This window comes from Nycticebus coucang, chromosome 3 (genome assembly GCF_027406575.1).
Source record: "Nycticebus coucang isolate mNycCou1 chromosome 3, mNycCou1.pri, whole genome shotgun sequence".
NCBI classification, from domain to species: domain Eukaryota; kingdom Metazoa; phylum Chordata; class Mammalia; order Primates; family Lorisidae; genus Nycticebus; species Nycticebus coucang.
Window position 1 is genome coordinate 97,653,823 of NC_069782.1, and position 14,216 is coordinate 97,668,038.

Consider the following 14,216-nt stretch of genomic DNA (forward strand, 5'->3'; position numbering starts at 1 on the left):
GGCAAACAACTAAAGAAATGTGACTTCCTTCAGGGTCCCGGTCCAGTTGGGGACATCCTTGGTTGATGATTAAGTTAGGGTTTGGATGGGGGACTGGAGACGGTGCCCAACATAGTACCAACCAGTCCCTCTGGGTCTGTTGTCTATTTCTTGGCCACTGAGCATAGTAGAACCATGCTGTGTTCTGCTGCTACTCATGCTGGGTGAGGGCTCGTGGGACACGTCTTTTTAGTTTTTTGCAGTTTTTGGCCAGGGCTGAGTTTGAACCTTCCACCTCTGGCATATGGGGCTGGTGCCCTACTCCTTTGAGCCACAGGCACTGCCCTCGTGGGACACGTTTTAATGTGGTCCCCACCCAGTTGTATTTCCAGAGTCACCGCTCCATCCTGCACGAACCCATAGCAACACTGCATAAACCACAGATGCTCATTTTCTCTTAAGCTCTTTCTTAAGCTCTTTCTAGACTCTTTTGGCAAGAGAACTTGGGGATTTACATTTTACATGGATCATTCTAGAGCAGTGTTTTTCAACCTTTTTTTATCTCACGGCATGTTTGAACCTATAGTTAAACTTTCACCGCACATTTAAATTACGTTGATTGAAAAAAAGTTAAAAAAAGAATATCTTTACTGGACTTTGAACTCTTTTGAAAATAATTTCAGTCATGATCTTTAAAAATTTTTGCAGCACACCTAAGATCCTCTCATGGCACGCCAGTGTGCTGCGGCACCCTGGTTGAAAATCACTGCTCTAGAGCATGTTCCTTGAACTCTGCTAGCCATGGTGTCAGGGACCCTGTGGATTCTGATTATTAATCGGGAATGCCTGGGGCCTTAGATGGCCATGGAACTGGCTTGTTTATTTTTGGCTAAGCCATAAACCAAGGAGTTGGTTAAGAAAAAGATTATTCTATTTTCTGCCACAAATACCAGGCCCTTTCTCTGAATGTCTCATCATTTATCAGGGACCTCGTCCCAGATTCTAGCAACTTTGGTTTCACTGAAGAGAAACAAAGTGGATTCCCCCCAAAAAGGAAAGCACATTTCTTGAAGCCTTTTGCTGGCCTTTCCAATACGGGGAGCTTTAGCCCTTCCTTGTTCACCACAACCTTCCTTCCAGGTTTGGTGGGGAGGAATTGAAAAGATTGCAGAGAAAACAGACACCTATGTGGTTAAAAACAATAAAATCCAATAGGCATAGGGGAAAATGTGTTTGGCTCGCTGAACCAACAGAAAAGTCACAGAATTGTAGAATCACCCAATATTCCATATGGTCTTAACCCTTTGAGTTGTAGTCTGCTTCCTTCGTCCTCTAAGATGAGTGCATCCCAGGCCTATGTGAAGGAGTTTGCTGTGACATATTCAACTTGAAATCAATAGGAAACCCTAGAGGCTTTGCTCATGACCATGAAGCCAAAAAACAAAGACAACAAAGCATTTCTTCACCTGTAGGACCTAAAAACAATGTTTATCAGATTTAGACTAGAAACTAGGAATAAAACAAAATAGAATAAATGAAAGTGTACATCTTTCTCTAATGAGGAACATCATAAGACACTGTCAAATAATCTATTTAAATGAAAGGTACCAGGAGTGTTTTGGCAGGAAAACAAAACTGTCACACAAGTTGACGAGATTGCAAATGTTTTCTCCTGGGGCACCGTTTGTGGAGGGGGCTGTAAGGATGGTCAGCGGACTGAACTGAAAGGCGTGTGGGAGCTGTTGCCAGTGGAGGGAATAGGCGGATGGGAATGGGAACAAAAAGACGTGGGGACAAGGAGCCGAGTGCTCTGGGGATGAGATGTGAATGAAGAGAGAACTGAAATGTAAAGAGAATTGGGAACAAGGGCAGATGGAGGAGTAGGGGTGAAGAATCATCAGGCTATGCAGAAAGGACATGGGGCAGAGCGAGGGAGGCAATGGCCAAGGGGACACTGAACTGAAGGATTGGGATCCGAGCTTGCTAAGGGGCTTTGGAAACAATCTGGTAAGGTGCCCAAAGGCAGCAAGAAGCTTGATGTGGTGTGGAGAAGCCAGCAGCCTGGCTTTGTAGGGACATAGGAATGCTGGTGGGTCAGCCCCGTAAAGGTCCTGGGTGTTGAAAAATGACCTCTTTTTGCTATAAGGTACCAGGGTGTGCCAGGTATTCTGGGTTGGCCACTCATGTGGCTGGGAAGCCTTCAGTGAAGGAGCTTAGCACCGGGAGATTACACGGGGCTCTTCTGGCCAAAGGAGAGCCTGGGGAAAACAACTTTCTAAAGGTAATAAAACACATACAACAATCAGGAAAAAGAAGACATCTTACCTTAATGTTAAAACAGAAATTACAGAAAAACTTAAACCATTAGCAAACTGTATGCAGATTAATGTTTTCTTCTTCCATTTAAAATACCCACTGTCTGCAGTACGGACAGGTCATTACCAAAAGTAGTTACCACGAGAAAAACAAGGAACTCATCGGTGCTCTTGTCATCAAGGGATTCCTTTCAAAAAACTTTTTTCCCTACTGTCATCTATAGAATCAGTCAGATAAACTGTTGTTCTTCATTCTGTAATTCTGAAAATTAGGTGCTGACTTACTTTAAAAAGAACATGAAACCCTTAATTACCCCGACTGAAGTTTACCCTAAGACACAATGAAATAGAACTTTTTCTACTGAAATACTGAGGTAATGATTTTTAAACTTAAGACATCAGATTGACCACAGGGGGAGTCTGCCCGAAGTGTCCATGAGGGCAGGGGAGGCCAGGGGAAGGAGGGGGAGGTAGAGGCCGGACCTCTTAGGCTGGGACCAACAAAAGAGGAAGACCACATTTAACCAGGAATACGCGGATCTGAAATTTTAAAGCAGGAAGTTTTGTTGTGTTTCTTAGTTGCTGACTTTTCTTTTTTAGGAGAAAGAAAAAAATAAAGCCATTATGAACATTGATGGGACTTAGTTTTAAAAAGTAACTTCCTAGATTCATCCTCATGCCCTGCCCCAAGCTGGCCACCAGATCCAGTGTCCATAATGGTTATTGATCATGTCTTCCTTGTGGGTACAGGGAAGGCCTCTTTGAACCTAATTTTGCCGGAAATTTTAATGAACTATTGCTTAAGTGACTCCAGTTAATTGATATTTGTTTATGGAAAGCAAGTTTTTTTTTTCTGTACAGTAAATATAAACAATAGTATTGTAGCTTTTGTAAAGCTCTTCACCATGTTCCAGGTGTTTCCTCAGAGACAGCCCTTGCATCACCTGGGAGGGAGGCAGTATCTGCCTCATGTCATATACGAGGAAAGGGATGCTTCCAGCGTGGGAGGCACTTGCCCACGGTCACCGTGTGGCAAGCCTCAGCCAGTGCAGGCCATAGACTTCCTTCCTCCCAGAGCATGTTCCCACGGGCTGTGGGAGTTGCAGGCACATTTATTTTGGCAGACTTTGCAATAAAACACTTTGTCTTTGGAATGAGTGGAGTGCAAGAAAAATGTCTCTTAGCAGGCAGTTTCGCTGCATTTCTCACAGCGAGCCCTGGAGCCAGGCCATTTCCTCTCTCTAAGGTGGCTGTGATGGGTTTGTCCTTCCTGACTGTTGCTGGTTCAGAGTAGGAGGTGATTTGCTGGCAGGTGATGAAGACCATTTGACTATATACAAATATCCAGGATCCTGTGTGTCATCCAAGTCTTCAAACCCACTCGCTGTGTGTCTTTTTATAGAGATATGCTTTTTGTTTCTCCTATGCCATGGGGATGGCAGAGGGCTTGGGCGGCTGGTTATTTTGGCTATGAAAAAATCCCAAAGAATCCACTGAGCCCCACATCATGTCTGGATAGCCATCTGGTCCTTCAGCTATGACTTTTGCCACGTCCAGTCATGCACATGTGCCCTTGAGCCCAAAGGGAGCCAAGACTGACCCATGCAGTTTGTCTGCAGCCTGGGACATGCTGGTCCTGCTCACGTGACCAGGCTGCTGTTCCTGCAGCTCAGTAAGCATCCAAGGCAGCGACAGAGATGGAACCATCACATTCTGATCAGGACTGTACTTTGACAAGCCATCAAAGTACTGAACTGACACTCTGAATGGGGAAAAAAACTAACCTTGCTCTAAGGCATTTTTTTTTTAATCTTCCAGGGTTAAGAAAAGTTGTCGTTAGGGGTTTAAAGCCAGAATCTCAGAATGCAAAATCAAATCACCGGGATACCCTGGTGGCCCAGACTCTCCATCTTACAATGGTCTTGGGGAAAAATTTCTTTCAGACATTTGTTTATTCAAGAGCTTTCCTTCCTTTGCACACACCCTGCCCTTTGTTTCTGCCTCCCCCTTCCCTTCTGGGGCAGTTATCATCTGTGGTTTGACCTTATCCCCCTACCAGAGGTGAGTGTAGGTGAGAACAGGGTGTGTCCATCTACTTCCATGGACACTTGAGGCCAACAGTGGGGAGCCGGAGCTCTGAGGTGGCAGGAGACACAGCGTTGTTGACATAGATTCATCTGGAGGGGCTGGAGGGGGATGTGGGTACTGGGTCATTGTTGGTGTGTCCCCACCTCCTGGCCAGCTAGGTTCACATCTGCTGGTGCAGCGTAATTATTAACAGTGGCGCCTTACTTGCAAAGCGTCCTGGATAGAACAAGAGAATATGGTTACCCTAGGTGGTTTGAATATCATATACAAGGGAAGTGTGAGGTGGTTCATTTCTAGGCTCTGTCTCTTCAACTGTTTTGCTAAAGGAAGGGGCTGTTGCCTCCATCTGTGTGGCTCAGTACTGGCTGGGTCACTTTAAGGCATCAGCCCAGGTGTCCCATATCATCACCGTCTTGCTCCAGGGCTGCTGTTCTCGACTGCAGTGCTGTTCCACGCTTTCTAAAACAAATGCTCTTTGCTTTTCCAGCTTGGTGGACATTTGAAAGAACCCAGGGAGTAACAGGGTTAATGGCGGCAGCACCAAAGGAAGCTGAAGGAACTCAGTTGAGAAGAGTGGGGCAAGGTGGCAGCTGTCTTGGCCACAGCCTCCCAGGGAGGCTTCCTGAGTCAGCGCAGGACAAGGCTGACAGCCCCTTCTGCAGAGAGATTGCTCAAAGCATCACAATTCACCACAAGAAAGAGGATTCCAAGAGCCCTCGGGACTGCAGCAATAGCAGAGGGCCCCGGCTGCGAGCAGGGGTGGCGACCTTTGCTCTTCTGGCCCACGCTGTCCCACAGTCACGCTCTGATCACCCGCTCAAACCAGCCCCTGGGAAGGATTTGGCCTGCGACCCCCTGTCCAGGGGCAGCTCCTCCTCCTTCCTCCTCCAAGGCAAGGTGCTTTCCCCAAGGCTCGGACTGGTGGCTTCACTTCTTGGCAACTAACCAAGGACTCTGGCCCTTAAGGAGGTACAGAAAGAGGTGCACTTGAGGAGGAGCTCGCTGATGACTGGCACAACCAGGGCACCTCCTAGGCCAGGAGATCCTGCAGTCCCTGCACTACCTGTCAGACCCTCGGCCCCACAAAGTCTGGGGGTGCCCTCTCTCCCCACTTTCTTCTACCATCATCCCACCTTCCTTTCCTGATCTGAGAAGTGAGCCTGGCCCAGACTCATGCTCACTGGAAGATTCTATTAGGGAGAGGAATGCAGGGCCAGCTCCTCTTTCTCGGCTTGGTTGTCTCTTCCCGTGATTCTCTTCATTCTGGCCACCATGGTGGACTCTGTTCTCAATGCTCCCAAGCCCCAGCTGGCTGTTCCTCATTTAGCACCCAGGCTACTTGTCCCTGCATTGGAGACAGCTCCTGGTGGCCCCTCCTTTCCTTCCTGCTGACTGACATGAAGCACACAGCTGGTGCTTCATACAGCTGGCTGCTAACTCAGTGGGTCATAGACATGTAGGAGCTGGGTCCCTCGGGAACCAGAATGTGAAGGACCCGGCCCTCTAAGAGTTCACCATCTAATATGGAAGAGCCCCTTCTCCCACGCTTATAAGGTAGATGAAGGAGAGAACACTGCGTTCCAGGCAGGGGCAAGGAGGGAAGAGCTCGTGCAAGCCAGGAACCCAGGAGTGTCTTCCTAGGGCCCTGGTACAGTGTCAGAGCCGGGATCCTCCTGGGGAGGGCCCAGGAGTGCCAGAGGGCTGCATCCCTCTACCCCCACCTGACAGGGGCCTGGCTGTTTCTGAGACTGAGCTTTTTCAAGAACTGAAGGTCACTGCCTGTGTATAGCACCAAATTCTGCCTGAGGGAAGTCTCAGCTGCCTCCCCTGTGCCATCCTCCCTTTGCTGCTTCAAGGAACCCTTGAAAGCTCTGCTCCTCTGAGATATGAGCAGCTGGTTCCCCCCTCCCTTTCCTTCTCTGCCGGTCATCTTGGCATGGTGTTCTTTTTCTGGATCACTCACCAGGAGCCTGCCCTTCTCTCTTTTGTAAATGACGTGCAGTCTTGGGTACTTGTCATCTCAAGCTGCCTGAAAATGTGTTCAAGTCCAGGGCAAGAGGAGAGAGCTGGCTGTTGGAGTGTGTGGGGAGGGACATAGAAAGCCTGGGCCAGGGGATGCAGGCCAGCCTGACCACACCAGCACAGTGTCCCTGAAGGATTCCCCTGCGTGCCAGGTGGTCAAAGCCGTATTACTCACTGTCTGATGCATTCTCAGTGTAGACAATGTGAGAAGCAACCTATAGCCATTCTTACCCTAAAGAAAACTGCCCACGTGTTGCAGCCCGCTGAAGTTTTGTTATTCAGGGTTACAAAGCACACGCATGCTGCAGTTTTGCGATACCAATGGCCATGCATGACACTGTCACACCCAAATGCTCTAGATGTTGGGAGGAGAGGGATTGGAATGCTCCAGAATCCACAATCCTCCCAGCAGCTGACCTGCCAGTGCAGTCAGAGCGTTTCAGGGTACCTGAGCTGGAGGGGCCCACGGGGGTCACCATGTCTAACTTCCTCATTTGATGCTTGGGGAACCTAAAACCTGGAGTAAATTGCCCAAGGCCAGACAGCTATTTAATGACAGAGAAAGAACTAGAAACTGAGTCTCTGGGCTTGCTCGCCAGTGCCTCACTCCTCTTACGGGCTAACGCTAACCCTTCCCAGCTCCATTTCATCACATTCTGCCAGGAGAGGTCAGGCCCTGGGCTGGGAGCAAGCACAGTGTACAGGCATGTGTAGGAGGGCCGTCACTTCCCTCAGCAAGCCAGGCTTCCTTTGGCCCACGTGACAATGCCACATGACTCACCAGCCTTGGGGAGAGTCATTATTTTGGCCTAGATAAACACTGTCACCCCCAGGGGCACTGAGTCAGTTTTGCATGTCTCAGGTCAACAGTGCTGGGTGACTATGTGTTCCTGTGTGCCAGAGCACAGAGTGGCAGGCACCAGGAAGGGAGAGTGAACCAAAGGGGATAAATGTCCTGAAGACCCAGCGCCTGACAGTTTACAAAAATCTTTCACCAACATGCCCATGGTGTACCCAGAGGGAGAGGCTGGGTGCATCTCTGCCTCCCTGGGGTCTCACCAGCAGGGGCTGTAAGTCCCCAAGAGTGGAGACAAATCTCTAACCCCCAGGAGCCCTGGGCAGTCTGTGCCTGTTCCCTCCTATGTGATGGAATCAGATGGAATCAGTTGCAGAGTAGCAGAGCATCAATCCCAATGATTCCATCTCGCCTCCTCCTCCTGGTGTCTTTGTGCTCCGCTACTCTGCAACTTCCCCGCCACTTGTCCTCCCAGTCCTCACTTCCTGGCACAGAATTAAGATTTGAGTGGGGGTGGGGGGCAGGGAGCCCTGAAGTCAGGAGTTGGGGGTGTGTGCGGCAGCCCTGCGACAGGCAGGGGGTCATGGCAGAGGCATAAAGAGGCACTAGCCTTGTGGGGAGGCAACGTGCTTATGCACAAGGGGCCAAACCTCAGTGGACTGTGGCCCACCGGGCAGGGCAGCGTGGGCCCCCAAACCAGGCTGATGATTTCTTTTTTTCTGTGACCACCAGGCAGCAAGACGAGGACCTTCCTGCCTAGGGGGCTTCCCTCTACACTTGCTTTTCCTTGGCTCTGACTTTTAAACTTATCTTTACACATATTTCTATTTCGTTATATGTATTTTTGTAAGTGATTTGGAATCCTCTGGTCATTAGCTGAGGTACAATGATTACATGAATAACCCCAATACTGGAAAAAAGAGTAGAGGTTCCTCTTTGTTCAAATGCCCAGGGTATTCGGCTAATGCAGAATCTCTGTTTCTGGGGCCTCCAGCCAAAGTCAGACCCTACTCTGAGCTCATCCTTGGGTTCTGATTGCTCAGCCAGGGCCTGAAAGGGACCCAGGTGTTGGGTTTAGAAAAACCAGGTTACACTCAGATTTCTCGGGACCTCACTGTGGTGTGAGGAGGTGAGGTGGCACTGAGGATGGTGTCACCTGCAGAGTCAGGGTGAGAGTGAATTCAAAAAAGCAGAGGACATGGGCAGGGCAGCCTTATGGCTTTTTGGGGTCCTGGGCAATTTTGCCTAAAATGTAAAACATTTTATGACTGCACTGGTAGAAAGATAAAAATAATCCTGGCTGGATTCATTGTTATATATGTACTTTTTTTCCTTTTGACTTTAATAATAGTAAAATTTCAATATTTGTTGTGGCACTTAAAAATACCCTATGGCACCATGCCTGTGGGAAGAGTGGGCCCTGGGAAGGGTCATAGGAATTTGGCCCTGGGCAAGAGGCGACCCTGGGTCCAGGGTTACTTGTCTGGAGGTGAGAGCCTGGTGGCTCCTTTCACACCCACAGAGACCAACTCTTGTTCAACTGTTGTCCAGAGCCAAGGAGGCCAAGATATAGAGGAGGAAGATTGTGATTTCCAAAATAACCGACTAGACATTTAGAGTAAGAATGTCAGTACAATCCAACCACACGTGGGCAGCACGTGGTTCCAGGAACAAGAGCTGTGAGTGTGGCCTCATCCCCGCCTGTGGCAGGGGCCTCATGAGTGTGATGTCTGCTAATTTAGAGTTTGTGTGACTGCAAGTAGACACAGAGTTTCGGTTTTCCTTTGTGCTGTCTATGCAGAAAGATGTATAAAGAAAATGTAAAGCATGAATGAGATGGGGGGAGCTGTTTAAACTACTGGAGTCACTTGTTCTTTTCCAGCCCTTTAGCAGCACCAATTTATGTTGTAAAACAGCCAATAACAAGCCCTATGCTATACCTAAACATTGGCTTCCTGTGCTTTATTAAGCAGTGCATTATGAATGGAAAGCAATAAAGCCCTATTTAAAAAAAATAAAAACAACTTTGGATCGGTACAGTCTGGCCCAGATTTGTGAGTGTTTTCCATGTGCTCTTTGCTGAAGTGGAATGGCAGGCGAGGCAGAGCTCTGTCACCTTCTAGCTGCAAGTAGACCCACAAGTTCAAGTCAAATGGGCAGCCAGGATCACAATAGCTGGTGCAAGTGACTGTAGCTCAAAAGGGGAAAACCAAACCAAACCAAACAGAAACAAGCAACCCCTCACCCCAAACAAGAAGCAATAGCAAATGGCCCCTTCATACTCCCGGGGGCCCTCGGCACAATGGAACCTTAACTGCTCAAACAGCAAACTCTGGGATGATCTTGGACATATTACAGCGGGCAGTGCTTAACAGAGTCCTCTCCTCCCTCTGTTGGACTCCACATTTCAAAACATTACTCCACACTTGGGAACACCTTTACTGTTGGGACTTCTTTTTTTTTTTTTTTTTGTAGAGACAGAGTCTCACTTTATGGCCCTCGGTAGAGTGCCGTGGCCTCACACAGCTCACAGCAACCTCCAACTCCTGGGCTTAAGCGATTCTCTTGCCTCAGCCTCCCAAGTAGCTGGGACTACAGGCGCCCGCCACAACGCCCAGCTATTTTTTGGTTGCAGTTCGGCCGGGGCCGGGTTTGAACCCGCCACCCTCGGTATATGGGGCCGGCGCCTTACCGACTGAGCCACAGGCGCCGCCCCTTGTTGGGACTTCTTGATTTTACATGAAAGAATGTATCTAATTTAATGATTAATCAGGAACATGAATTGCTATTTCTTTTTCTTTTTTTTTTGAGACAGAGTCTCATCCAGCTGCCCCAGGATAGAGTGCCGTGGCATCAGCCTATCTCACAGCAACCTCAAACTCCTGAGTTCAAGCAATCCTCCTCCCTCAGTCTCTGAGTAGCTAGGACTGCAGGCACCAGCCACAATGCTCAGCTAACTTTTCTATTTTTTTTTTTTTGAGCCAGAGCCTCAAGTTGTCGCCCTGGGTAGAGTGATGCCATGGCATCACAGTTCACAGCAACCTCTAACTCCTGGGCTTAAGTGATTCTCTTGCTTCAGCCTCCCAAGTAGCTGAAACTACAGGCATCTGCCACAATGCCCAGCCATTTTTTGGTTGTAGCTGTTATTGTTGTTTGGCAGCCCAGGCTGGATTCGAACCCGCCAGCTCTGATGTATGTGGCTGGCACCTTAGCTGCTTGAGCTATAGGCACTGAGACAATTTTTCTATTTTTTTAAAAAAAAATTTTTCTATTTTTGGTAGAGATGGAGTCTCACTCTAGCTCAGGCTGGTCTTGAACTCCTGAGCTCAAGCAATCCTCCATCCTTGGCCTCCCAGAGTGCTAGGATTACAGTTATGAGCCACTGTGCCTGGCCTCATTTTTTTTTCTTTTTTTTAGAGACAGAGTCTCACTTTGTCACCCTTGGTGGAATGCTGTGGTGTCACAGCTCACAGTAACCTCCAGTTCTTGGGCTTAGGCAATTCTCTTGCCTCAGCCTCCCGAGGAGACTACAAGCACCCGCCACAACGCCCAGCATTTTTTCTGCAGTTTGGCCAGGGCCGGGTTTGAACCTGCCACCCTCGGTATATGGGGCTGGCGCCCTATTCCCTGAGCCACAGGCACTGCCCCTCATTTTTTTTTTTTAATAATGAAGTCCAGCTCAACTATTCTTAAAATATTCTTGGACACATGTAGCTTGGGAAACATCATGGACACTCACCTTTATGTGAATACACATGTAAGCTAGCCAGCGCTAGGCCCCCTTTGGCACTGAGACACAATAATTTATTAAGCTTCAATACTTAATAATTGTGCACAAATATCATGCAAACATTACAACCATACTCACAAACAAAAAGTGTATTAGAAACGTAGACTTATACAAAACATCTCGTAAACAAAAGGGAAGAGGTTGATATTTTCTGTACAAAATATGCAGGTTTTTCTTTTTCTTTTTTAATAATCTGTAAGATGCATCATACTTCTGGCATTTTCAAAAAGTGAAAACTGTATAAAAATAAATATTCTATGTACAAACACACACAGGCCAATCCAAGGTTAGAGGCATCACTGCAAAACAAAAAACAACATTCAGTTAGTTTCTGCGGGTTTGTGGTGTTTATTTTCCTTGTTGGGGAGGAGGCAAATCTTGTTCTGGGTTGGAAGAGAGTTCTGGTGGGGGACTGAGGGGACCACAAGGCCCCTAGGTGGAAGAAACTGGTGGTTTCTGTAAGCCCTCTGAAGGTGGGAAACCCAGCTTTCACCTCCCAGTGAATCCCCTTGGTGGACTTCAGAAGACACTTTCTCTCTCTGCTGCCTTTGGGGGCCTGGCTGTTTAATGAACAGGACAGTCCCAGATTGCTCTTTAGGTGTGAATGAACAGTCCCGAGACACTCTGCTTCTCCAAGACACTGAAGCTCTGAGAGTGGCTGTTCTTCCCCTTCTAAGGCCAAACAATTCTGTCTCCTAACCATCAGCAGCTATCTTGAAGAGGAAAATCTTTTCCTCAGGGGGGAAGGGGTCTTTAACCTCTGACCTACTTTTATGGTGCTTTAACTAGGTCTACGTGGAACTTGACACAAGGATGAGGCCGGCTTGAGGGACAGATCCTGGGGAGTCATCTCTCCTGAGAGGTGAGCTTTCCCTTCCTCAGTTAGTGGGTGAGAAGGTGTTCAACCTAGGGCCTGGCAACTTGGAGGTTTTGCTAATTTTACCCAGTCCCAAGAACTAATGAAATTTTGGGCATCTTAGTGCAGGGGAGCTTATTCATATTGATGTAAGCGTGATTTTGCTGACTCTGGAACAGGCCTGGATTAGTTAAGCACAGACTCTTGAACGGGTTGGGATCCCCAGCCCTTTTCTGAGGATGAACCAACACCCTGAGACAATGGTAGTGGGGGAGGGCTGTGTAGGAGGCAAGGCAGAGGAAGGCAGGCAGGGGCAGCGTGGCAGCTGCTACCTAGCTGGGACCCAAGGGGGCTTCTGGATTAGCATGCTGATGGCCCTTGTCAGCCCCGGAACCCTGCCCTTTGGGGAGCTGCAGTTGAAGGGGCTCAGCCCTGTGGCATCAGATGCATTAATGGTGGCAAATGCCAAGGCACTGTGAATAAATGAAAACCCATTGTTGGTAGGAGCCCTGGGAACCCAGGAGAACCTGGGCTGCAGGTCACATGTATGGAAGCAGCATACACATACACCATACATGTGACAGCTTAAGTTCAAGGGGAGGGGTAGAATGGTGAGCAGGACAGGCTCTAGGAGGAGCCACAGAAGCCATGGAGTTTAGAGTTTAAGGAACTTAGATGTCCTACATCTGGATTAGTGTCATCATATGGCTTAAACGACCTCCTATGAACACTGTGAGAGTAGCTAATTGATAACTAATTTAAAGTCGTGGTCTGGAAGTCCTTGGAGAGGCCCTATATTAATTGACCACACAAAACATAAAGATGTCACCTGGCTACATGAAAATTCCATATACTGGGATTTGTGTTAAGCCGGTCAAATGTTAACTGTGTGCGGTGCATGGGATGTGTAATGGGCACCCGCCTTTGAGTTAGTGCCTGTTCTGACCCATGTCCTGCTGCCTCATCTGCAGAAAGGCAGAATGCAAACCATTAAATCTTCATTGGACTGTTGAGAATGGAGCCCCAGTGCAAATGGCTGGGAAACCCTACCTTGTTCCAGCAGCCCTGGACTGGTAAGCCGTCTTCACCCTGCAATGAGGAAGGAAGGAAGGAAGGCAGAGGGTTTAGGCTCTGTGATAGTCCACCAAGCAGCCAGGACGGGGGTAACAAGGGCCACAAGCATTTTGGCAGCTGACCAGGCCATGCCCACCCACTCTTGTGTATTTCTTTTCTCTACTCCAGGTCAGAACCTCAGAAGTGGATGGGAAACAAGTCTGGCTGTCTTCCCGTTGGTTGAGGTCACATGTAGGGCCAAGTGGGGCTGTCCTAGCCTGTGGACTCAGCAGGCACAGACATCCTTGAGTGCTGTGAGGGAACAGTCTCTGCGTTAGCTCTGTGGAGGGCTCGATGATCACAGACGAGACACTCAGCATCTGGTCCTCAGTTTCCTCCTCTGTAAAGCTTGGGTAAGGGTAGTTGCTTGAAGCAACTGCTACGGATCCTCCCAGTCCTCCCACTCTCTTCTTTGTCTCTTTCTAAGCAGTGGGAGGAGGACATCTAAATAGCTCCTCCATAGTGATCCATACTGGGCTGGGGGTGAGGGGTGTAAAGGGACGGGCAGCTTCATGGGTGTTGCCCAACACCCTGCGATGTGTTCAGCAAGAAGACATGGGTTTTCGGCACAGCTGTATACACTACTGGGAATTTGGGGGTGAAATGCAGTAGCAGGGAAGGAACCAACTGTATACTGTTTGTCTCCTTTGTCAGTGGCAACCGTGGAGCACCCTTAGCCTCAGGATGTTCTCCCTGAAGTGACGGGAACCTTCCTGAGTTTTCTCAGGCCCTAATACCTTGGCATGCCCTGAGGGAAACCTGGAAACTTAATAAGAGACAAGGGGAGGCTGAACCAAGGGCAAAGAACTGGTTCTCAATCCAAGTCTACTAGAAAGGCAGCTGTGATTCTAAAATTCCAGGCTCCAGGGCAGAGAGAGAGATGGACAGAGGGTTTCAGGAGACTGGAGCGAGTGCCCAGTCTGAGGGAGGTTGCTGAGTGGGAGTCCTTGTGCCCTGGATGGCTCTACCCACCTACACCAGGCGCCCAAAGCACTCATCACCTGGTATTCACAGGCACTTCGTGCAACAGGGAGGGCAGAAGAAGCCTGGTTGTCTTGTGTTAAAAATTCCCAATCATGATCAATAGCTTCCCCTGCCCTTTAAGTCCATAATAACACAGCACAGGAGGCAGAATGACAAACAGCAAAGGGAAGATCTGGACACTTCCATAGCACAGTTAATAGAAAAACGACACATCAATAGGGGATGTTATTGAAGAAAATGCCATTTTGCATGAAGGGTCAGATAAGGATGACC

The 14,216-nt window shown here is 48.5% G+C and overlaps 1 protein-coding gene across 1 annotated transcript in view; it reads right to left on the bottom strand.

Moving 5' to 3' along the window:
- Positions 1-10,990: 10,990 nt before the first annotated feature.
- Positions 10,991-14,216, bottom strand: part of COL13A1 (collagen type XIII alpha 1 chain) — an 83,616-nt gene continuing 80,390 nt past the window's right edge. Inside the window, exons 38-39 of the mRNA XM_053585427.1 lie at positions 12,897-12,935; positions 10,991-11,289 (exon numbers count right to left, since the gene is read on the bottom strand). Coding sequence (XP_053441402.1) covers positions 11,287-11,289; positions 12,897-12,935 — 42 coding nt within the window. The 3' untranslated portion in view covers positions 10,991-11,286. The remainder of the gene's footprint in view (positions 11,290-12,896; positions 12,936-14,216) is intronic.